Raw genomic sequence first — 24,222 nt, 5'->3', positions numbered from 1 at the left:
ATATGCTGTAATGAGATTTTCGTTCTTTCAACAGGCCCATAGAATTTGTTCGTGAACTGTTCAAATCCACACCAAACTTAAACAACAAAGAACGCAAAGGGCCGCTAGGGTATGGCATGATGGGTCACTTCTACGGGGCTGGATATCCAACACCCACAACACCAGTTTCTCCTGGAGGACACATCCGTTCCACCTCTTACTCCATATCTTATGGCAGAGGCAAACCAATGGCTTCACCAACAGCAGACATTAAAGGTAGACTGCAGGCCCCACTGCACAGCGCTTTGCTTTATAGTGTTTTGCTAATACAGCAGTTTTCGGTTATGCCCATTCTCTATTTATTCAGTCTTCCTACAATATTCATCACTCACTATAAGCTAAGGACAAAAATATTTTAAGATAAGTAATGTGTGTACTGTATATGCATTTTTTAGGCCTAGCTCTATTGCTGTTGTTATCAGGGTTTTATATGCATTTGAAAGTGGAAAAAGGCTATGATTCACTTTACAGTGATTTTCGCTCTACATCAGTAGCCCGGAACCTAACCTGCTATATAAGAGTGGGGCCCCTCCTATATAGCTTCTCTACACCTTTCTCAATGTGTACAGCTTAAATGCATTAATATTTAGCTTTCGATTTGTATTTGAATATTTTTAATTATTTAGATATACATAATAAGCCAAACACTTCATTTGACCTGTTGTTATAAACTATGTTAAACAGCTCAGTGTATTGTGCAAGTTTTTTTTATCACACTGGCTGTCTCCCACTAAGGTAGGGTGACAGTCAGTGTTTACCTGTAGTTTACCTGGAGAGAGTTCCAGAGGTCAGCGCCCCCGCGGTCCGGTCTGTGTGATAAAAAAAAAAAGATTCTTGCATAAAAGTTGAATGTTGAAGCTTTTTTTTTTTTATACATTAGGGATTATACTAGGCCCATTAAACTTCCTGTTCACAGTCATTCAGTCTTGAATTGCTACTCTAGTTTCCAACACTCAAGCTAAACTTTGGTACCTATCTGTACCATTTATTGAAGTTTATCTTGAATAAATGGTGATAATTGAATCTTACATTATAAAGAAGTGAAAGACTCATAAGAACATAAGACTAGAGGAGCACTGTGATAGCCATAAAGGCCCATGCTAGGCAGGTCTTTTTCACACCCGACTATTCTCTCTCACATATTTATCCATTCTATTTTAAAAGCTACTCAGTTCTATGAGCAGTGATACAATATAAAAGTTATTTCCACTCATCTACAACTCTACTGACAAAGCTGTACTTTACAATGAATGAGAGGTATTGGCATGAAGAAGTTTCTAATAACTTTTTTCCTTAAAGGTACAAAATAAAATTGCAAACGAATGTAGATAGATGAAATGATGTAGATAAATCTTACCCCTTTTACAGTTCAGCCTGAGATGCGAGGTAGGAGTGGAACAGATGTGGACACACGCATGAGGCAACAGCAACAGCAGCAGCTCCAGCAGTCGAGTAACTTGTCACGGTCACGGTCAGCTCAATCACTGAAACAGTTAGCTGACCAGAGTTCAGCTGATGACAAGATGACGGTAAGTTGACGTGCATTTACGGCACTACTATGATTCTTTGGATATTAAATTATTCTGACAAAATTGACTGAAATACATCTTGTTGACAGGTCTTTGAGAAAACTAAGTACTGTGTACCAGGTAGTCACTAAGAAATTGCTACTTAATGTTTGCTTTGTCACTAAGCGAAAAAATAACCAGATAGGATATTTTTTTATTTAATTGTGTATGATCTGATTTGTTATAATGTCTGTGTCATAAAGTATAATTTTAGAAGGCATAATTCTTCCAGGTTCTCGCACAGTTCTTCTGGATTGCAGTGTCTATGTTGGAATCTGACTATGAATATGAGTTTATTCTAGCAATGAGGCTGCTGGACAAGGTGCTAGCACGACTACCCCTTGATCGACCAGACTGTCGAGACAAGGCAAGATTTTAGGCCTTCATTGTTATTAAGTTTTCTATTTTAAGTGGAATTATTTCAACAAAATGGATTGAGTATGTTGTTTTGAATATTGATTTTCCCTTGATTGGATTGTGTAAGCAATGTAGGAAATTAACGGTTGTTTTTTCTCATATCTAAACTGGTTTTATTGTTTTCCGGTAACTCTGTCAAGGACTGTAGATGGAATTTTTCGTTTTGATGCAGGTTTACCATCAAGTTCTGGGTTACAGTGAAGGTTATTTAGCAGGAATTGTGTTATGTTGTAAAAGGTACAAAATACCAACAAGTTGAAGATTAAGATATGTGCAACAATTATTGAGGGACTGACCACCTCAAATACAGTGGACCCCCGGTTAACGAACTTTTTTCATTCCAGAAGTATGTTCAGGTGCCAGTACTGACCGAATTTTTTCCCATAAGGAATATTGTGAAGTAGATTAGTCCATTTCAGACCCCCAAACATACACGTACAAACGCACTTACATAAATACACTTACATAATTGGTCGCATTTGGAGGTGATCGTTATGCGGGGGTCCACTGTACTATTTCTCTAAGTTTGATGGACTGATTACATCATCATTATTTCACTGAAGAAGTCTACTGTGTAGGTGAAATGTTTCAACGATAAAGATACCCAACTGTTGCATGCATCTTAATCTTCCAGAATTGTGTTCCTTTTTTAATTTTTTTTCATAGCTTTACAAACCTCCTAAAGGAAACAAGGAATAAAATCTGCTTCATAAAATACTGAATCTCCTTTTTTTATTTAAAAATCTTTCTTGATTTAAAATTTGAAAATTATTTTAGAAAGACATTGGGAGATGGCAGTTTAAATCATGTTAAGTAAAGGTGACTCATGTCTCAGTGGAAGCACCTTGAGCTCTCATCCCAATTTAAATCATGTTAAGTAAAGGTGACTCATGTCTCAGTGGAAGCACCTTGAGCTCTCATCCCAATTTAAATCATGTTAAGTAAAGGTGACTCATGTCTCAGTGGAAGCACCTTGAGCTCTCATCCCAGTGACCCGAGCTCAAACTTACTAAATGTAAAAACTAAAATGTAAAAGGAGAAACTTTCGTTTTTCCTTTTGGGCCACCCCGCCTCGGTGGGATACGGCCGATGTGTTGAAAGAAAGAAAGTACATTACTGACCTTTTCAAGTATTGAACTTCATATGGTTATTTGCATTTAATTACCGAATAATGAAACATAAGGGTAGAGTCATTCATTCACAATCTAATTTCAGTGGGACTTGAAAGGACAGATTCTTGAAAAGTAGGTTACTGTGATAGGTTAAAGTGTAATGCTTCCTCCTCAAACAAGTTAGATACATTCAGGTTCAAAATTCAAAAATTTATTTCCACGTGATACATTGTTTGTATACAAATGGATGACACTTAATAATGCATGTAGAAAGCCCGTGGTTATGCAGAGCATTTCACGCAAGGGAATAGGGAAAAAGAGAGAAACAGGAAGGAAGGGATGAGAAGGAAAAGATGAACAAGGATAGGGCAGGAGGAAGAGAAACATGGAGGAAAATGAATAAGGAGAGAGGAGAAACAGAAAAGTACGAATGAATAGGGAAGGAGCGATGAGTATACTATATATTATGTAATAACATATGATGTAATACTTGACAGGTTGAGAAGTTACAGCAGCAACTAAAGTGGAAGGAGTTCCCAGGTGTACATGCTCTCTTACTTAAGGGATGTACAAGTGCAACCACCTATGAACCAACAATTACTCTTCTCTCTAGATTTACACAGCTCACTGATCTAATAGTAAGTATTGTTGTTGTTGCTATTATTGGTTTTTTTTTTCAACGCATTGGCCGTTTCCCAAGGGGCTAGTAACCCTGTATACACTACTAAACTTAAAAAAAGAAAAGGAAGAAAAATTTGCCTTTTTTGTTTTTATTTTATTTGCCTTGGTGGGAGACGGCCATTGTGTTAAAAGTCAATTTGTTATTTTTTATTACACCAGCCATCTCCCACCAATATAGGATGATCCAAAAGAAGAAAAACACTTTTTTTTTTTTTCAACAAGTCAGCCATCTCCCACCGAGGCAGGGTGACCCAAAAAAGAAAGAAAATCCCCAAAAAGAAAATACTTTCATCATCATTCAACACTTTCACCTCACTCACACATTATCACTGTTTTTGCAGAGGTGCTCAGAATACAACAGTTTAGAAGCATATACGTATAAAGATACACAACATATCCCTCCAAACTGCCAATATCCCAAACCCCTCCTTTAAAGTGCAGGCATTGTACTTCCCATTTCCAGGACTCAAGTCCGACTATATGAAAATAACCGGTTTCCCTGAATCCCTTCATTAAATATTACCCTGTTCACACTCCAACAGATCGTCAGGTCCCAAGTACCATTCGTCTCCATTCACTCCTATCTAACACCCTCACGCACGCTTGCTGGAAGTCCAAGCCCCTTGCCCACAAAACCTCCTTCACCCCCTCTCTTCAACCCTTTCGAGGACGACCCCTACCCCGCCTTCCTTCCCCTATAGATTTATATGCTTTCCATGTCATTCTACTTTGATCCATTCTCTCTAAATGACCAAACCACCTCAACAACCCCTCTTCTGCCCTCTGACTAATACTTTTATTAACTCGACACCTTTTCCTAATTTCCACACTCCGAATTTTCTGCATAATATTTACACCACACATTGCCCTTAGACAGGACATCTCCACTGCCTCCAACCATCTCCTCGATGCTGCATTTACCACCCAAGCTTCACATCCATATAAGAGTGTTGGTACTACTATACTTTCATACATTCCCTTCTTTGCCTCCATAGATAACGTTTTTTGACTCCACATATACCTCAACGCACCACTCACCTTTTTTCCTTCATCAATTCTATGATTAACCTCATCCTTCATAAATCCATCCGCCGACACGTCAGCTCCCAAGTATCTGAAAACATTCACTTCTTCCATACTCTTCCTCCCCAATTTGATATCCAATTTTTCTTTATCAAAATCATTTGATACCCTCATCACCTTACTCTTTTCTATGTTTACTTTCAACTTTCTACCTTTACACACATTGTAGGTAGTAGGTTGGTAGACAGCAACCACCCAGGGAGGTACTACCGTCCTGCCAAGTGAGTGTAAAACGAAAGCCTGTAATTGTTTTACATGATGGTAGGATTGCTGGTGTCTTTTGTCTGTCTCATAAATATGCAAGATTACAGGTATGTCTTGCTACTTCTACTTACACTTAGGTCACACTACACATACATGTACATGTTTATTTATACACACTCATCTGAGTTTTCTTTGATTTTATATTAATAGTTCTTGGTTTTATTACTTTTCCTTTTATATCCATGGGGAAGTGGAATAAGAATCTTTCCTCCGTAAGCCATGCGTGTTGTAAAAGTCAACTAAAATGCCGGGAACAATGGGCTAGTAACCCCTTTTCCTGTAAAGATTACTAAAAAGAATAAGAAGAAGAAGAAACACATTTACCATCATTTATTCACTAGCTATCTTCTAGAAGTATGCAAACATCACAATTCAAATGACCCTCTGAACTGCAACATCCTTACCACTCCTCCAGAGTCTGACACTGTACTTCCCACCCTGGGACTCCTCAAGTTCAACAAACAGACTTCTCTGAATGGCTTCATAAATGTTAATGTACTCACTCTCCAATAGCATGTAAAGTTATAAGAACCACTTGTCTCCACTTACCCTGTTCAGACACACTTGCACAAGTCCCTATCACTCAAAACCACCTCTACACTCCCGTGATCCCTTCCTTATCTGGCCCCTGCCCTTTCTTCGTTCCATCCCAGATTTATACATCCTCTTGGTCATCTTATTCTGTTCCATCCTCTAAATGCCCAAACCACTGTAACAACTCCTGTGCTCTCTGAATTGCTTTTTTAAATCACTGACAGTCTCTCACCAAGACAGGGTGACCCAGAGAGGAAATCATATTATAGTCATAAAACACTAAATGCTAATAGTAAATACTATTTTTTGTTGCTTAAACTATTAACTTGTGTAGACTACCTCTCACTAGTTATTATAACACCATGTGTCATATACAGTATTTAGTTTTGATACTGTAGTAAAATTCATTTTAGTTATTTCTTTGCAGTCTGATATCTATAAAATATTCATTATATCACTAATAGTAACAAGGAAATAATAGATGTGTATGAATATCCTTGCTGCCTAGGAAAACAAATATTTATTGAGTTACTGTTCATGTTTTGTAAATATTTTTTTGTCATGTTTCCTGCAATGATTAGCAGATAAAACGATATTAAAATTACAATTTTTGTTTTTCTTGGTATTTTTTTTTTTTAGGGAAATATTCATAGACATGGTCCTTGAAGTTGTCAGCTCAGATGACCAGTTGATGTATCTCTTACGCTTTTATTTTGTCTGTTCAGGTTGTCGACCCCAGTCAGAGCAGGGCGTTTGCCATCAATGTGATCGCTTTGCTTCCTTACATGTTGCAAAACTATGAAGATGCAAATACACTCTGTATACAGGCAGCAGAAAATATTGCACAGGTAAGAACTGTTCAGTAGAATTTAGCAGTAATACAAATAAGAATTTACGAGCTTAATGTTTTCTTTAATGTCTTCTTTCTGTAAGATTTATCATATAATCCAGTATGTGCACGTTTTTACCTTTTATATTTCCTCTATTGAGAAGAATCCTTCCTCCTTAAGCCATGCATGTTGTAAGAGGCGACTAAAATCGAGGAGCAAGTTGCTACTAACTCCTCCTGTGTAAATTACTAAATGTAAAAGAGAAGAAACTTTGTTTCTCCTTTTTTTTCTGGGTCACCCTGCCTCAGTGGGAGACTGCCATTGTGTTAAAAAAAATTTGAGGCTATTAACTATATGATATAAATGTGTTTAGGCTTAGGATACTGCTGTCCTCTCATAGTAATGTGAAAAGGATACATGGTAATTACATGTCCCCCTCCCATTCTTCATCTTACATGTTTTACACTGGCAGGATTGCTGGCCTTTTCTTTTTGTCTTATAAGCACTTGAGATGGCAGGTAAATATCATGAATGTTAACCTGCCTTCTGCAGCATTTCATAACTGCCATCTTTGTCTTCTGTATCTCTGTACCTCACTCCATATGCACAGCACAAGTGCTGCTGCTTGGTGAGGAGTGAAGGGGATACTCCCTCCCCTTACACCCAGTTTTCCCTTTCATTGTTATCCAGGTCTACAGATGACTGTACCTACCCTCCCTCACTTGGTTCCATGACTACATCCAGCTGTCACTTCAGCTACCCACACTTGTTCCTTTTCCTGTCAATAAAGGATTTATCTACAACCTTCACAAATGGAAGAATCTTTTGTACAAACTTATTCTCAGTGCTATACACTATCTTTACTTTCCTATGTATTTGTAAGAGCTTCTATTCCTTTAATATTTCCTTTCCAGTTTAAGGGATCTTTTCTAGGACTTGGCTGCAGGACTGATGAGCTCCATAGCCATTGACAGGTGTTAGCAAATGTAATGTGTGCAACCAGCCTCATACTTTCATTTGCATCATAGATGAAGAATTTAAATCAGCAAGCAACTAATATTGAATATATACCTCATTAGAGGTATATATTCAATAAAACAACAGCTGTATTACAAAAAATATTGAAACTTAGCTAAAAATACAATGTTATACCAGAAATATCTCCAGGAAGCACCCTGGCTCAATGGGCACATACCAGGGAATTAATGAGGCTGTGTGAAAAGTGCTCATTGAACCAATATATAATTGATCCCGCTAGAAATGAAAATATCCAGGATTTGATATTCACAAACAATGAGGAGTTAATCAGAGACATAACAGTTACAAAAACAATATACAGTGGACCCCCGGTTAACGATATTTTTTCACTCCAGAAGTATATTCAGGTGCCAGTACTGACCGAATTTGTTCCCATAAGAAATATTGTGAAGTAGATTAGTCCATTTCAGACCCCCAAACATACACGTACAAACGCACTTACATAAATACACTTACATAATTGGTCGCATTCGGAGGTAATCGTTATGCGGGGGTCCACTGTACTCTGATCACAACATCATAGAAGTTCAAATGAGTATTAACTCAGGATTAGCGAACTGCATCACTAATGTTAGAGATGGGATGTTCAGTAAGTTTAATTTTAACAACCATAGAATTGACTGGGAAAAAATAAACCAAAAGGTATCAGACATATCCTTGGAATCAGACATGAGCACCCTAAATCCCCACCAGTGCCGAGAGAAGCTGAATACAGAAGCAAACAAGGTATGTATGAAGCACATACCATTGAGGAAACCCAGAAGATTAGATGTAGAGAGAGAGTGTAGGAGATGGTACAGAAGATCAGATATAGAGAGAGAGCATTGGAGATGGTACAGAAGAAGAAAATGAGTTACTGAATTGCTTAAAAATACAAATATGTTGCAACAGAGGAAAGATAGTCTTAGCTGAGAGATCACTGAATTAGAGCAAAAACTTAGGATGTCATACCTAACAGAAGAAGTACAAAGGGAAAAAGGGCCATACAGGATATTGCAAGAAACCTGAAATATTTCTATTCCTATGCAAAATCTAAGCTAACAACTACCTGTAGAATTGGACTGTTATTGAGAGGAGATTCGTAAACTGACGATGAACAGGAAATGAGTGCAATCCTAAAAGAACAGTGTGAGTCAGTGTTCAGCAACCCACTAAATGACAGCAAGGTAGAAAATGCAGAAATATTTTTCACTCCAGCAGCAGGCCGTACAGACCAACTAACTGATATTAGTACAAATCCCATAGATTTCAAAAAAGAAATGGACAACATGCCCACTCACTCAGCACCTGGACCAGATTCATGGAATGCTCTATTTATAAAGAAGTGCAAAGTACCACTAGCACGAGCCCTCAGTATTCTTTGGAGAAAGAGCTTAGATCTAGGTGAAATACCGGAGGCCTTAATTAAAGAGTGCGCACATAGCTCCTTTGTATAAGGGAGGTAGTAGAACACTAGCTAAAAATTACAGACCAGTAGCCCTAACTTCTCACATCATAAAAATCTTCGAAAGAACGATGAGATGGCAGATTACAAATTTCATGGACCAGCATAACCCAAACCAGTATGATTTTAGAGCAAAATTATGCCTGTCACAGCTACTGTACCATTATGACAGAATTACGGAGGCATTGGAAGATGACCAAAACACAGATGTGATTTACACAGATTTTGCAAAGGTGCTTGACAAATGCAATCATGGAGTGATAGCACACAAAATGAGGGCCATGGGCATTATGGGGAAGGTAGGCAGATGGATATTCAGGTTCCTAACACACAGAACACAAGTAGTAGTAGTAACCAGAGCAAGATCCAACATCAGCAAGGTCAAAAGCTCAGTGCCCCAAGGCACTGTCCTGGCATCTCTGCTGATTCTCATCCTCATAGCAAACATAGATAAAAATACCCATCACACTTTTGTATCATCATTTGCAGATGACACTAAAATAAGCATGAAAAACACTACAGTAGAGGACACTGAAAAATTGCAGGAAGACATAAGCAGGGTTTCCCAGTGGGCAGTGAAGAACAATATGGCATTCATTGGTGATAAGTTCCGGCTGCTTAGGTATGTAAAGAATGAAGAACTCAAAAGGAACACTGTAAGAGGGTCACCAAATAGAATGAAAGGAACACTTATAAGACCTGGGAATAATTATGTCAGCTGACCTTTCTTTTAAGGACTATAACAAGACAAAGATCACGACAGCCAGGAAGATGATGGGGTGGGTATTGAGACTTTTCAAAACAAAGGAAATAATGCTGATGGTGACACTCTTCAAATTGCTAGTGCTCCCTCATTTAGAATATTGCTCAGTGCTGATGGCCCCGTTCAAAGCAGGAGAAATATCATAACTGGAACAAATACAGAGATCGTTTACGACCCACATTGAGTCAGCAAAACACCGAAATTACTGGGAACGCCTTTAAGTCTTGAACATGTACTCATTGGAGCAGAGGAGAGAGATACATGATAATATATACCTGGAAAGTACTCAAGGACCTGGTCCCAAATCTGCACACTGCCATAATAACATACTGGAGTGAGAGATGTGGGAGGAAGTGTTCAATAAACCCAGTGAGGAGCAGGGGTGTGGTAGGAACAATAAAGGAACACTGTATCAACATCCGGGGTCCCAGACTATTCAACATCTTACCAGAAGATATCAAAAACACTGCTGGGACAAGTGTAGAAGCCTTCAAAAGGAAACTGGACAAGCATCTTCACCAGGTGCCAGATCAACCAGGCTGTGATGGATATGTGGGGCAGCAGGCCTCCAGCAACAACAGACTGGTTGACCAGGCAAGTACCGGACAAGCCTGGCCTATGGCCAAGAGTAGTAAAATTCTTTAAACTCTTCAAAGGTATATCAAAGGTATACAAGAATGTAACTAATTTACGCCTAAAATATGCATTTATAATACATATACACTATTTCTTTCTCCATGGGAAAGTGAAGAAGAATTCTTCCTCGTAAGCCATGCGTGTCGTAAGAAGCGACTAAAATGCCAGGAGCAAGGGGCTAGTAACCCCTTCTCCTGTTTACATTATTAAATATAAAAAGAAAAACTTTTGTTTTTCTTTTTATATTTAGGGTAACCTAAAAAGAAAAACTTTTGTTTTTCTTTTTAGGTCACCCTGCCTCAGTGGGATATGGCCAGTTTGATAAAAAAGCACTGTTTTCAGGTTATTCATATCACCCATCATAATTACTGTACTCTATAACTCACTCTCACTCCTCAAGCAATATCTCAGAAATGCCTTTTTCATTCTTGCTTCTGTCATAGAATAGTGCAAAGAAAGCAACATAAATACACTACAGTACTTGAAATTAATATATAATGCCTATCAGATTTTGGTAATGAATCATGTTTTTCATTTGAGTTAACATTATGATTCACACACTTTTTTCTAATAATAGAAACCTCTAGTGCCAGTGGCAGAGGCATTGTCAAGTCTTCAGCTCCTCATTATTGTCAGTGATGTTGTCTTAACTTGTCCAAGTAGTAGAAGACTGTTCTAGATCTGGGCTTTATAGTGAATGATGCTAACTCACTCTCAACCCATAAACGGTCCAAACGTATATACAGTGGACCCTCGGTTAACGATATTTTTTCACTCCAGAAGTATGTTCAGGTGCCAGTACTGACCGAATTTGTTCCCATAAGAAATATTGTGAAGTAGATTAGTCCATTTCAGACCCCCAAACATACACGTACAAACGCACTTACATAAATACACTTACATAATTGGTCACATTCGGAGGTAATCGTTATGCGGGGGTCCACGGTATACATTTTTTCAACATTTGAAAGTATGTAAAAAAAATAGACCTTCTTTTTGTTTTTTTACATTTGAAAATGTGTAAAAAACTTTGATCTACTTTTTTTTTTTTTATATTTGAAAATATGTAAAAAAACATAGATCTACTTTTGTAGCATTACACATGTGAACGTAGATCTGCTTGGACTGTTTACGGGTTAAAGAGAAATGATCATCAGACATGAGGCCTACTGTGCAGGTGTGTTGTCATGTTTGACAAAAATTTTGTTAATGTCTGTTGTCTGAATATTTTTTTTTTTTCAAAGTGCTAATATACTGCCTAGAGTATTTTGAAGCCCTTAGCCAGCACAACAAAATATATCACTTGGACTATATTTTCTATCAGATTAGAATTCAGGTACCAAAACATTTTTGAGAAATCATATTACCTGTAATGATGATCTGTCATGGCATAGGCTGCTTATTGTGAAGCCTTGGTGGATGGTGATATTTACAGTGGTACCTTGGGATACGAACTTATTCCAGAAGGCTGTTTGAGTGCTGATACTGAACGAATTTGTTCCCATAAGGAATAATGTAAATTAGATTAATCTGTTTCAGACCCCCAAAAATACACTTACCAAACACTTACATAAATCTTTCTTTCTTTCAACACACCGGCTGTATCTCACCAAGGCAGGGTGGCCCAAAAAGAAAAACAAAAGTTTCTCTTAAATTTAGTAATTTATACAGGAGAAGGGGTTACTAGACCCTTGCTCCCGGCATTTTAGTCACCTCTTACAACACGCATGGCTTACGGAGGAAGAATTCTGTTCCACTTCCCCATGGAGAACTTACATAAATACATTTACATAATTGTTCGTGTTTTGAGCTGTTTGTATCCCGAGGTACCACTGTATTTATCATCATTAGAATGAGAAATAATAATGATTGTTTAACACTTTGTTGTAATACCTTGTATCTTCAGACTAGATGCTTCTCCTTTACCATTTAACTGAGACAGAATACAAATAGAAATTTTTTCTCATCAGTGGACAAGTTATGTTGTACTTTTATTTCCAGACCTCTGAATATTGGAAGTAAAGTTGTTAATTTATTAAGGTTCTTTTGGGAGTTCTTCAAATGAAATGTGTGTTTGTGTGTGCATATACTAAATTTAATTTATGAGGAGCATTTGCATTTTTTATTAAGTTTTTATAGAAGTGGTATGCTCAGCTTGTTACCCCTGCATGGAAGAAACACCTGATTTAAGAATTTATCTAACTCTTTTTTTTCAGGTTTGTAATGAGAAGGGCAAAGAGCTGGAAAACCTGGCTACGGTTATGACCCTGTACAGTCGCCGCAACTTCAGTAAGGAGAGCTTTCAGTGGACTAAGTGCGTTGTCAAATACCTCCACGACTCGTACGCAAACCTCTCGTTAAGTCTCATGGCATTTTTAGTTGAGGTGAGATATTCCTTCTCTGTATGCAACACAAAATAATGAAACTCCAAGCACTTTCATGATTTCTCACATTATCAAGGTCCTTGCATACATACATATACAGCCTCTCCTCACTTAGGGACATAGTCATTTACCAACAACTCAGACTTACACCGGACTCTCTGACCAGTACACATACCTAAATAATGTGTATTAGAGTTGATTTCCTCTGTTCAGTTTATTACGATATACAATACACTACTGTATAAACATTTAAAAATATACCAGAAATATTATAAATGGTGCATAGGCGACATTAAAACAATACCAGAGATGGTTAACACAAACCCACTACCATTATAGTATGCTCCTCGCTTAACAACGAACTCGTTTACTGACATGGTCTTAGGAGGGGATCCCCATCATTAAGTGAGGAGAGGCTGTATACATAAGCATAATAACCACTGTGAAAAAAATAGTGAAATTCCAAGTGATTTTGTGATTTTATACACTATCAAGGAACTGTGTACAGTTCCTTGATATGAAAAATCTCAAAAGTGATTGGAATTTCACAATTTTTTTCAGAGTTGTTATTTTGCATGTTGTGATATCATCTGTTTACTGTGATCTTATTACATGCATGCATGCATGTGTATGTACATACATATATACATGTATATATATATCTTCTTTCAACACATCAGCCGTATCCCACCGAGGCAGGGTGGCCCAAAAAGAAAAACGAACGTTTCTCCTTTTAAATAACAAAAAAAGGCACAATACCGTGACTGATGATACACAAATAACCCGCACATAGAAGAGAGGAGCTTACGACGACGTTTCGGTCCGACTTGGACCATTTACAAATGGTCCAAGTCGGACCGAAACGTCGTCGTAAGCTCCTCTCTTCTATGTGCGGGTTATTTGTGTATTGTTTCTCCTTATACATTTAGTAATATTTACAAAAGAAGGAGTTACTAGCCCCTTGCTCCTGGCATTTTAGTCGCCTCTTACAACACGCATGGCTTACGGAGGAAGAATTCTGATCCGCTTCCCCATGGAGATAACAGGAAATAAACAAGAACAAGAACTAGTAAGAAAATAGAAGAAAACCCAGAGGGGTGTGTATATATATATATGTGTACATGTATGTGTAGTGTGACCTAAGTGTAAGTAGAAGTAGCAAGACGTACCTGAAATCTTGCATGTTTATGAGACAGAAAAAAGACACCAGCAATCCTGCCATCATGTAAAACATTTACAGGTTTCTGTTTTACGCTCACTTGGTAGACAGCAACCGCCCAGGGAGGTGCTACCGTCCTGCCAAGTGAGTGTAAAACGGAAGCCTGTAATTGTTTTAAACAATGGTAGGATTGCTGGTGTCTTTTTTTTTCTGTCTCATACACATGCAAGATTTCAGGTACGTCTTGCTACTACTTACACTTAGGTCACACTACACATGTACAAGCATATATATACACACCCCTCTGGGTTTTCTTCTATTTTCTTTCTAGTTCTTGTTCTTGTTTATTTCCTCTTACCTCCATGGGGAAGTGGAACAGAATTCTTCCTCCATAAGCCATGCATGTTGTAAGAGGCAACTGAAGTGCCAGGAGCAAGGGGCTAGTAACCCCTTCTCCTGTATATATTACTAAATATAAAAGGAAAAACTTTAGTTTTTTCTTTTGGGCCACCCCGCCTCGGTGGGATATGGCCGGTGTGTTGAAAGAAAGATACATACATGTTAGCGTGTTAGATAGGAGTGAATAGAGACAAATGGTTTTTGGGACCTGACAAGCTTTTTGAGTGTGAGCAGGGTAATACTTTGTGAAGGGACTCAGAGAAACAGGTTAGCCAGAATTGAGTCTTGGAAATGGGAAGTACAATGCCTGCACTTTAAAGGAGGGGTTTGGGATATTGGTGTGAGTTACAATATTTAGGATAAAAGTTTCTAATATGCAGTATAAGGCTAAATGTCTTTCCAGGTATTGGAGAAGGGTCCTACAAGTGTGCAGAATCCAATATTGAATATCCTCCACTGCATGCTTCATTATATAGACATGAATACTGCTGTTGCTCAGCTGGTCAATGGAGATTTGTTGAGGGTTATTGCTAAATATATCGAGGTAAGTTCAGTTGATGTACAGCTCTTGCACTCTGAAGGGGGGTTGGTGATATTTGCTGTTTGGAGGGACATCTGCATGCCTCTGGCAAGACAGTGGTAGTGTGAATGATGTTGAAAGTGTTTCCTTTTTGGGTCACCCTGCTTTGGTGGGAGACAGCCAGCGTGTTAAACAAAAAATTCACATTCAGCTTATGCTATTTTTGACTTGTGATGGATTTGTTGGAATGTAACCTCATTGTAAGTCAAGGAACATTTCTTAAGCTATGAAACTTGTGTGCAGAATACAGTGATTGATTAGTAGAATTTTGTCACTTGATTTTGATTACACATTGAATAATTTGGAATATCTTAGATAGTGGCTAGTTACTGGTCCAAGTTGGACCAAAATGTAATCACAAGTTTCATTCTCCCATGTGTTGGTTATTTGTGTATTGTTTCAATCACAGTATTGTACTTTTTTATTCTTTTCTTGAGCAATTTTACATTTAAAGGTAATTACTGTACTTTGTGCCAGAACAACCTTTATAGTTTGTAGGTTAAATAGAAATTATTGAGCAGATATTTACCACTATTGCCAAATTAAAAAAAAAAAAAACTTTTGTTTCTGTTTTTAGGTCACCCTGCCTTGGTGGGATACTGCCAGTGCATTGAAAAAAAAAATATTTACCACTGGTTCAGAATATATTACAACTTCAAATAAAAGGATTTTGAACATACATCAAATGGAAATCATAAATAAACAAAGTTTTATATTACAGGGTTCACACTGGAAAGAAGCTCTTAGGATTTTAAAAATGGCTGTGACTCGTTCATCATCGCTGGTGGTGCCTCCGGCTTCATCTCACACACATTACTGGGATCATCATGTCTTTGCTGACATTGAGTCGCACTTCAAAAAGGAATTACCAGGTAGGAGAAATTTCTGAAATGATTTGATTCCTAATTCACAATTTTAAAATTCATATTCAGTTAGTATCTTTTGTTTTGTGTATGTGTGTGTGAAGACTAGTTATATATTTTCTTGCATATACAGTATTAAATTCAAATATTCACATCTAAATTTTGATTAACAGGACGCACAATGGAATTTACTTTTGATGTGAACCAGACACCTATAATTGGTCGCCGGTACCTAAAGGGCTCAGGAATTATAGTGGTCCCTGGCCAAGCAAGCACTGGCTCATCAACTGTCAGTTCTGCTACCGGTGAAAGTCTACAGGAACAAGAACAGGTTCATATTTAATTTCTGCATTCATAAATTATATAATCCTATAAGACAGATTTCTGCATTCAAAAATTATATAATCTCAAAAGACATACTGAAGTTTGTAAATTTGGTGGTGTTAATTGAGTGTGTAGGTGCCATTTTGACACTTAATCTCATAATGGTATAGTATTATTTTACATTATTTTATTATTTTTCTTTGATGCTAGTAAGTATATCTTGACCCAAGGAACTGCTCTTCTTCCTTTCACTGGAACATATAACCCTTAAACTGTCCAAATGTAGATCTATGTTAGTACTGCTAGCTCTCCAAATGTAGATCTACGTTTGGGCAGTTTAAGGGTTAAGAAGAGCATTTAAGTTTTCTACATTTTCATGGTGAAATTAAACACAGTCATAAAATAAAAAGCAAAAACAAAATGTCAGCGAACAGCAGACGCACATGTGAACACTACAAGCACTGAGACACAACTGACACCTGCCACTCTGGCTGTCAGTGACTGATGCTCTACACTCCACGATAACACTTCGGTTTTCGGAACTTTTTGAATTTCAGAATTTCAGATAAAGGAATGTGGACCTGTACAGAGTAATATGTAATGTCTCAACGAGCAGTTTTCTAGAGGTCTTTATTTTGTGATAGTGCTTTTATGGTGAAGGGCTCTTGATCCAAAGATTTGGGATTGCCTTCCCCTTCCTCGGATCAAACCTGATTGCCCTCTATTTTCTCAGGTGCTGTATGACCTCTATGGGTTTTTTTTTTTCCAAGAAAAGTCTTGGAAGATCAGCCTGCACCTTATATGCTCAAAGTCAGGGTGAAGAGTAGGCTTCGGTTTACTGGTGTTATTATATAAAAGGACACGTAGTTCACTAAATTCTTCTTCTTTCAACAAACCGGCAACATCCCTCCAAGGCTTCATTTTAGTCATAAAGTTGTGATACTTATATTGCTTGTGCATCTTATATGTAGAAAATATGGTAATTTCCATAAACTAGTTCTCCTCAATTTTGTTTTAGGACCGAGTGAGCAGCGACACAAATGGTTCATTGGGAATTGACAGAGAGGAGACAGCCTCAGCACGTAGAAGTCTGTCACTCTCCACCGCTGACACCAGTCACCTTGCTGGCTGGAAGCGGCCCTGGTTGTCTCAGGTACAGAGTTACTTTATCCTTGTTCTCTAATGTAGTTTCATTTCTATTTTAGTTTTAGCATTAATTTCCAGTAAGAATGAATAGATTTAAAATTATGATACATTTGATAATTTATGTACAAGTTACCTCTTGTACAGCATGACAGTTGTTCTTGAAAATGAACCTGAGAGGGTGTAAATGAGAGGGCACAAATGAGAAGGTACAGATGAGAGGGCATAGGTGAGAGGGTATAAGTGAGAGTGCACTAGTGAGAAAGGTGATAGAATGAGTAAGAATAGCTTCACAACTTCATTAACCACCCACCCAGTGGAGTCTGAATATTTACCATTTAGAATATCATCTATTCCTTGCCTTAAATCTGCATTAACAACATTTTTGGAAGATCTATAAATTATAAATAATAACTCAGTAAAAACATTAAAATAGTGCACTCTGAAGGTGTGAAGATGTTGCAGTTCGGAGGGCCATCTCAACTGTGTTGTGAGCATGCTTCCAGTAATACAGTGATTGAGTGAATGATGGTGAATGTTTTTCCTTAGTTTTTTGGGGTCACTTTTCCTCAGTGGGAGATGGCTGGTGTGTTAAAAAACAGTTGTAACAAGCATTTATGTTACAAATCCTCAAGAAAACATACTGCAAATTCTCAAGGAAACATGCTGCAAATCCTCAAGGAAACATGTTGCAGGTCCAAGAGATATTTCAAACTGCTCAAATTTCTTCAATGGCCAATGCCAACAGCTCAGCATATCATGCTTGTGACTATTTTTAAAATTTGGCTTTCCGAGTGACTGCCTGCATCCCTCAGAAATACTGCTGATTCAGTACATCCTTCAGTAACTTGTCCAGTTTCATTTTGAAGACTTTTGCCGTTGACCTGGCAATAAAATTTATTTTACCCACCTCATGTTAATAAATTATTCTCAGTGTGCTCTAACTTAAAAGTAAATGTAAATGTTAGGCTCTTCATTATAGTACAACAGAGGTTATTTACTATTAGGGAAGGTTGGTAGATTATACACTTAAGTGCATAATGCCAATAAATGCTGTGAATGACCTGGGAAATTTAATATTGAAAAGAGCAGGGTAATATTTTGTGAAGGGATTCAGGGAAACTGGTTTGCTGGACTTGAGTCCTGGAGGTGGGAAGTACAGTGCCTGCACTTTAAAGGAGGCATTTGGGATACTGGCTGTTTGGAGTGACATCTAAACTTTCATGTCTGGATGCCTCTGCAAAGACAATGATTATGTGTGAATGATGGTGCAAGTGTTTCTTTCTTTTTTGGGTCACCCTGCCCCAGTGGGAGACAGCCAGCATGTTAAAAAACAAAAATTGCAGTTTGGAGGAGCATTTGAACTGTGGTGTTTATGTGCCTCTGCCACAACAGTGATAGAGTGAATGATGGTGAAAGTGTTTCTTTTTTGGGTCACCCTGCCTCAGTGGGAGACAGCCGACGTGTTTAAAAAAAAAGTACTTGAAGTGTTGTATTAGAATCATTGCTGTATGAGATAGAGAGAGGAAGGGAAATACTTCCAAGAAGATATTAGAATTTTCAAGTCGATGATATGGTAAAACTCTCTCTGTACAGTCAGCTCTTGTATAAAGCTATTCTATACAGTGCACTTTTTTGCAAGTTCAATTGGAAAGGTTCATCCAAAATTGAATGGCACATACTATAAAGACTTTTCCACATGCTGTTCAATTTTCTGTGCACTTTTTCAATCACATTGACAAAAAATTTCACTCTGCTGAGGAGCTTCATGAGATAGCTATCTGTAGTAGGCACTACATTGTTGAATATTATTAGATAGTTAACCTTCAGATGGGTGTCTTGATGCCAGTGAATGGCTGTTGATCCAGGGAATTGGACCTACCTATCCCTCCCTCAAGTCACACTCGATTACCTTCCATTCCCCAGGTGCTCAGTGACTAAGTGTTTTCCAGCAATTTTTTTTTTTTAACTCTGGCTGTCTCCCACTGAGGTAGGGTGACACAAAAAGAAACACTTTCACTATCATTGTCTTGCAAGAGTTGCATAGATACTACAGTAAATAATTACAAGGATTGTAAGGTATCACTTTGCACTTAGTGTAGAAAAATGTTTACGTGATATAGGGGTAGAGTATTACAATGTAATTTATGTATCAGCTGGTTATGTAAGTTCTTTTATGGTGCTACACTGATGAAGTTAACAGGAAAGTGGTCTTTATATGGTATCTCAATGATATTCTTTTAGAAACTTTTCTTCTTTAATTTTTGGTGTAAATAAAGTTAGATACTTCATTAGACTCCATGGGGAAGTGGAGAAGAAGCCTTCCTTCATAAGCCATGTGTGTCGTAAGAGGCAACTAAAATCCAGGGAGCAAGGGGCTAGTAACTTCTTCTGTACAAATTACTAAATGTAAAAAGAAGAAAATTTTACTTTTGTTTTTGGGTCACCCTGCCTTGGTGGGAGATGGCTGTTGTGTTAAAACACAAAATGAAAGGAAATGAGTTGACTGTCATTGTTGCCAAGGGTACAGTGAGGCAGGATTCTACCATGAGTCTCATCAAATTGATGGGGATTGGTCACAAAATCTGCATGTTCCTGCCAATCATTAGAATGTTTTTCGAAGTTCTGTACTGTACCATCTTTCCTATTCATTCCCATTCACTTTCTCCTTTCTTGCAGGCCCGTGCACGAGAGTGTTTGGTAAATCTCCTTAACACCTGTGGTCAGAGAGTGGGGCTACCAAAGTCTCCTTCGGTATGTATTCCTAAATCAAGAAACATTGGATTATAGGTGCCTGATTTCACATCAGACCACATAGTTGTTATTAGCTGGAATGTTTAGTATGGTATTGAGAAGTCTACCCAAGAAATAGATCCATATATTAAAATAGAATTTCAGTTCAAGATAAGTCAGTGAAGATAGTTTTCCACTCTTAAAGTAGTAAATTTTGAGGAGATTTTGGATCATCATGAAATAAAAGGTAATGTTAGGTTTAAATAGCATAATAGCCTTAAAAAGCTTTATTTACCCTCCTCAAGTCTGATAGCTCTTCATAATTTCAGCCACTTATAAACAAATAGATCTACTGCAAGCTGTATGGCATTAGGATCATAAGAATATGCAAGTTACTAGACTGTTCAGCAGTTACTGTAGTTTATCTTAAAAAAAAATTGTAGACTCATATTTGCTAGATAAATATGCTTCATCATCATATTCAGTCATCCTTTATTGTTGTTAAGGCCAAGTGTCTTGTTTGTGGTAGATATACTGCATTGTACAGATTCCATTGACTTTTTTTTTTGCCTCATTATTCTTAAGTGTCCTGACAGTGTTGTTGAATTAGACACTTGTGCAACGCTTGGGTATCTTTATTGTGGAAATGTTTTGCCAACCAGCAGCTTCCTCAGTCCAGTACAGAGAAGAATGGTTGAAAATCGGAAGGAGTTTGAGGTAATCAGTCCTTCATCTGAGGGACTGATTACCTCAAACTCCTCATCTTCAACTATTGTTCTCTGTATTGGACTGAGGAAGCCACTGGTTGGCAAAGCATTTCCACAATGAAGATATCCAAGTGTTTCACGAGTGTCTAATTCATCAACCTGTCAGTTCTCTGAGCCATTTATCGACATTCCTAACTATGTTGTTTCATGGTCTCTAACAAATTAATTCTTCACATAGGAAGAGCTTGAGAGAAGTGATGAGCGGGAGCCATGATTCAGTATTTGAATTACTGGTTGTTTTTCATGAGTAAAATACGTTTATAAAAAATATGTAGCAGAATGGAAAAATAATTTTGTTTTGATTTTTTATCGAGTTAGGAAGTGCTGTTCTTTGGTTCTGATAACAAGAATTTTGAATATTAGTAGTTAATTTTGGGTTTTATTGACGTTGGTAAAAGCCACTGGTGGTAATATGATTGTTATATATCATAACATCTGAAGATTAATGAATACTTAGTTGTATTGATTTATTTTTCAAACAAGTAGTTAAGTTGAAAGTAATGCTTCATGCAGAAAGTTGGTCACTAGATCTCAACCTTGTAGAATAAGCCATTACAAGCCAAGTAGACAAAATACTCGTATATAATTGTTATAAACAAACAGTGCACATTAGATTTGCCTTGTACACTTAATTAATTATAAAAAATGAGGCAGTTTGTACATACACAAATCATCATTAATGCTTTGGCTAAAATACTTTCTTAAAAAATAATTCAAACTTTTAAAATCAATGAAAAGATGTACAGTTAATCAATAAACCACTAATCATATTAATCATATCCTGTATTGTTTGATATGATCCTCATAGAGTTAGGTATCAAAGAAAAAAGTCAAGCCAGTGTTATAAATAGATTTTTGAGTTTTTTTTTTTTTTGGCCTTTGAATTTAGGTGTCATGTTTTCATTGTTTATTTAGTATTCCTCAATAAGCTGCTACAGGATCACATTCCATCATTCATTATCTTGCATCAAATTTTGACTGAAATTGTGATTATCATGTGTGTGTGCATGTATGTATGTGAGGTGTGCACATATCAACATTGATTACCCTTCTTCTTTGCAGTTACAGAAGTATAATTATGCTTGTGGTGCCCCATTTTGGTTAATTCAATTATCATTAATACAGTGGACCCCCGGTTAACGATATTTTTTCAGTCCAGAAGTATGTTCAGGTGCCAGTACTGACCGAATTTGTTCCCATAAGAAATATTGTGAAGTAGATTAGTCCATTTCAGACCCCCAAACATACACGTACAAACGCACTTACATAAATACACTTACATAATTGGTCGCATTCGGAGGTAATCGTTATGCGGGGGTCCACTGTACTTCTAAAGTTTCCAGTGGTTGTATTGTATACTTTCTTCTCCAGCAGATCAGTCCAACTACCTATCCTTCTATTCGTGAGGATGTAATATATTTCACATTGTCTCTTGACCCAATCTCTTTCCATAATTATAAATTATGTCCTCGTCATTCTCTCAATTCATGATTTTGAATAGCCTTCTCTGTCTGTTTCTTAGTATTGTTTTACTTATTTGTATGTGGTTATATCCAGTTCCTTCAGTTTTTATATTTCTTACATGTGGAATCCATAATATTAAGTGTCTTTGGACATTTTTTGGAGTGGATGTCATATTAGGACCGCATTTTCCAATTTGAGTCTAACATATATTGCAAATTTGTCTTAAAATTTCTTTATGAATACACTACTTGAGTGCTTCCTTCTTTCTTCCTTCAGACGTCCCACATTACAAACATCCCACATTACAAACATCCCACATTACAAACATCCCATGTTACAAACATCCCACATTACAAACATCCCATGTTACAAACATCCCACATTACAAACATCCCATGTTACAAACATCCCACATTACAAACATCCCATGTTACAAACATCCCACATTACAAACATCCCACATTACAAACATCCCACATTACAAACATCCCATGTTACAAACATCCCACATTACAAACATCCCATGTTACAAGCATCCCACATTACAAACATCCCACATTACAAACATCCCACATTACAAACATCCCATGTTACAAACATCCCACATTACAAACATCCCATGTTACAAGCATCCCACATTACAAACATCCCACATTACAAACATCCCACATTACAAACATCCCATGTTACAAACATCCCACATTACAAACATCCCATGTTACAAGCATCCCACATTACAAACATCCCACATTACAAACATCCCACATTACAAACATCCCATGTTACAAGCATCCCACATTACAAACATCCCACATTACAAACATCCCATGTTACAAACATCTCACATTACAAACATCCCATGTTACAAGCATCCCACATTACAAACATCCCATGTTACAAGCATCCCACATTACAAACATCCCATGTTACAAACATCCCACATTACAAACATCCCATGTTACAAGCATCCCACATTACAAACATCCCATGTTACAAGCATCCCACATTACAAACATCCCACATTACAAACATCCCACATTACAAACATCCCATGTTACAAACATCTCACATTACAAACATCCCATGTTACAAACATCCCACATTACAAACATCCCATGTTACAAACATCTCACATTACAAACATCCCATGTTACAAGCATCCCATGTTACAAACATCCCATGTTACAAACATCTCACATTACAAACATCCCATGTTACAAACATCCCACATTACAAACATCCCATGTTACAAACATCCCACATTACAAACATCCCATGTTACAAACATCTCACATTACAAACATCCCATGTTACAAACATCCCACATTACAAACATCCCATGTTACAAACATCTCACATTACAAACATCCCACATTACAAACATCCCATGTTACAAACATCCCACATTACAAACATCCCATGTTACAAGCATCCCACATTACAAACATCCCATGTTACAAGCATCCCACATTACAAACATCCCATGTTACAAGCATCCCACATTACAAACATCCCACATTACAAACATCCCATGTTACAAACATCCCATGTTACAAGCATCCCACATTACAAACATCCCACATTACAAACATCCCACATTACAAACATCCCATGTTACAAGCATCCCACATTACAAACATCCCACATTACAAACATCCCACATTACAAACATCCCATGTTACAAACATCTCACATTACAAACATCCCATGTTACAAGCATCCCACATTACAAACATCCCACATTACAAACATCCCATGTTACAAGCATCCCACATTACAAACATCCCACATTACAAACATCCCATGTTACAAACATCCCATGTTACAAACATCCCACATTACAAACATCCCACATTACAATCATCCCACATTACAAACATCCCATGTTACAAGCATCCCACATTACAAACATCCCACGTTACTAACATCCCATGTTACTAACATCCCATGTTACAAACATCTCACATTACAAACATCCCATGTTACAAACATCCTAC

At 37.4% G+C, this 24,222-nt stretch overlaps 1 protein-coding gene across 5 annotated transcripts in view; it reads left to right on the top strand.

The window, feature by feature from the left end:
* Positions 1–24,222, top strand: part of fry (Protein furry) — a 342,675-nt gene that overhangs the window by 280,573 nt on the left and 37,880 nt on the right. For all 5 annotated transcript variants that reach the window (XM_070103982.1, XM_070103981.1, XM_070103978.1 and 2 more), the window contains 11 exons: positions 35–255; positions 1,408–1,568; positions 1,840–1,974; positions 3,634–3,774; positions 6,424–6,546; positions 12,626–12,793; positions 14,755–14,895; positions 15,653–15,803; positions 15,968–16,125; positions 17,137–17,271; positions 19,941–20,015. In XM_070103982.1, the coding sequence (XP_069960083.1) occupies positions 35–255; positions 1,408–1,568; positions 1,840–1,974; positions 3,634–3,774; positions 6,424–6,546; positions 12,626–12,793; positions 14,755–14,895; positions 15,653–15,803; positions 15,968–16,125; positions 17,137–17,271; positions 19,941–20,015 (1,609 nt within the window). The remainder of the gene's footprint in view (positions 1–34; positions 256–1,407; positions 1,569–1,839; positions 1,975–3,633; positions 3,775–6,423; positions 6,547–12,625; positions 12,794–14,754; positions 14,896–15,652; positions 15,804–15,967; positions 16,126–17,136; positions 17,272–19,940; positions 20,016–24,222) is intronic.

Source organism: Cherax quadricarinatus, chromosome 88 (assembly GCF_038502225.1).
Source record: "Cherax quadricarinatus isolate ZL_2023a chromosome 88, ASM3850222v1, whole genome shotgun sequence".
In the NCBI taxonomy this organism is placed as follows: domain Eukaryota; kingdom Metazoa; phylum Arthropoda; class Malacostraca; order Decapoda; family Parastacidae; genus Cherax; species Cherax quadricarinatus.
The sequence above is the reverse complement of the archived record's forward strand: the minus strand, read 5'-3'. Positions and strand labels throughout refer to the sequence as shown.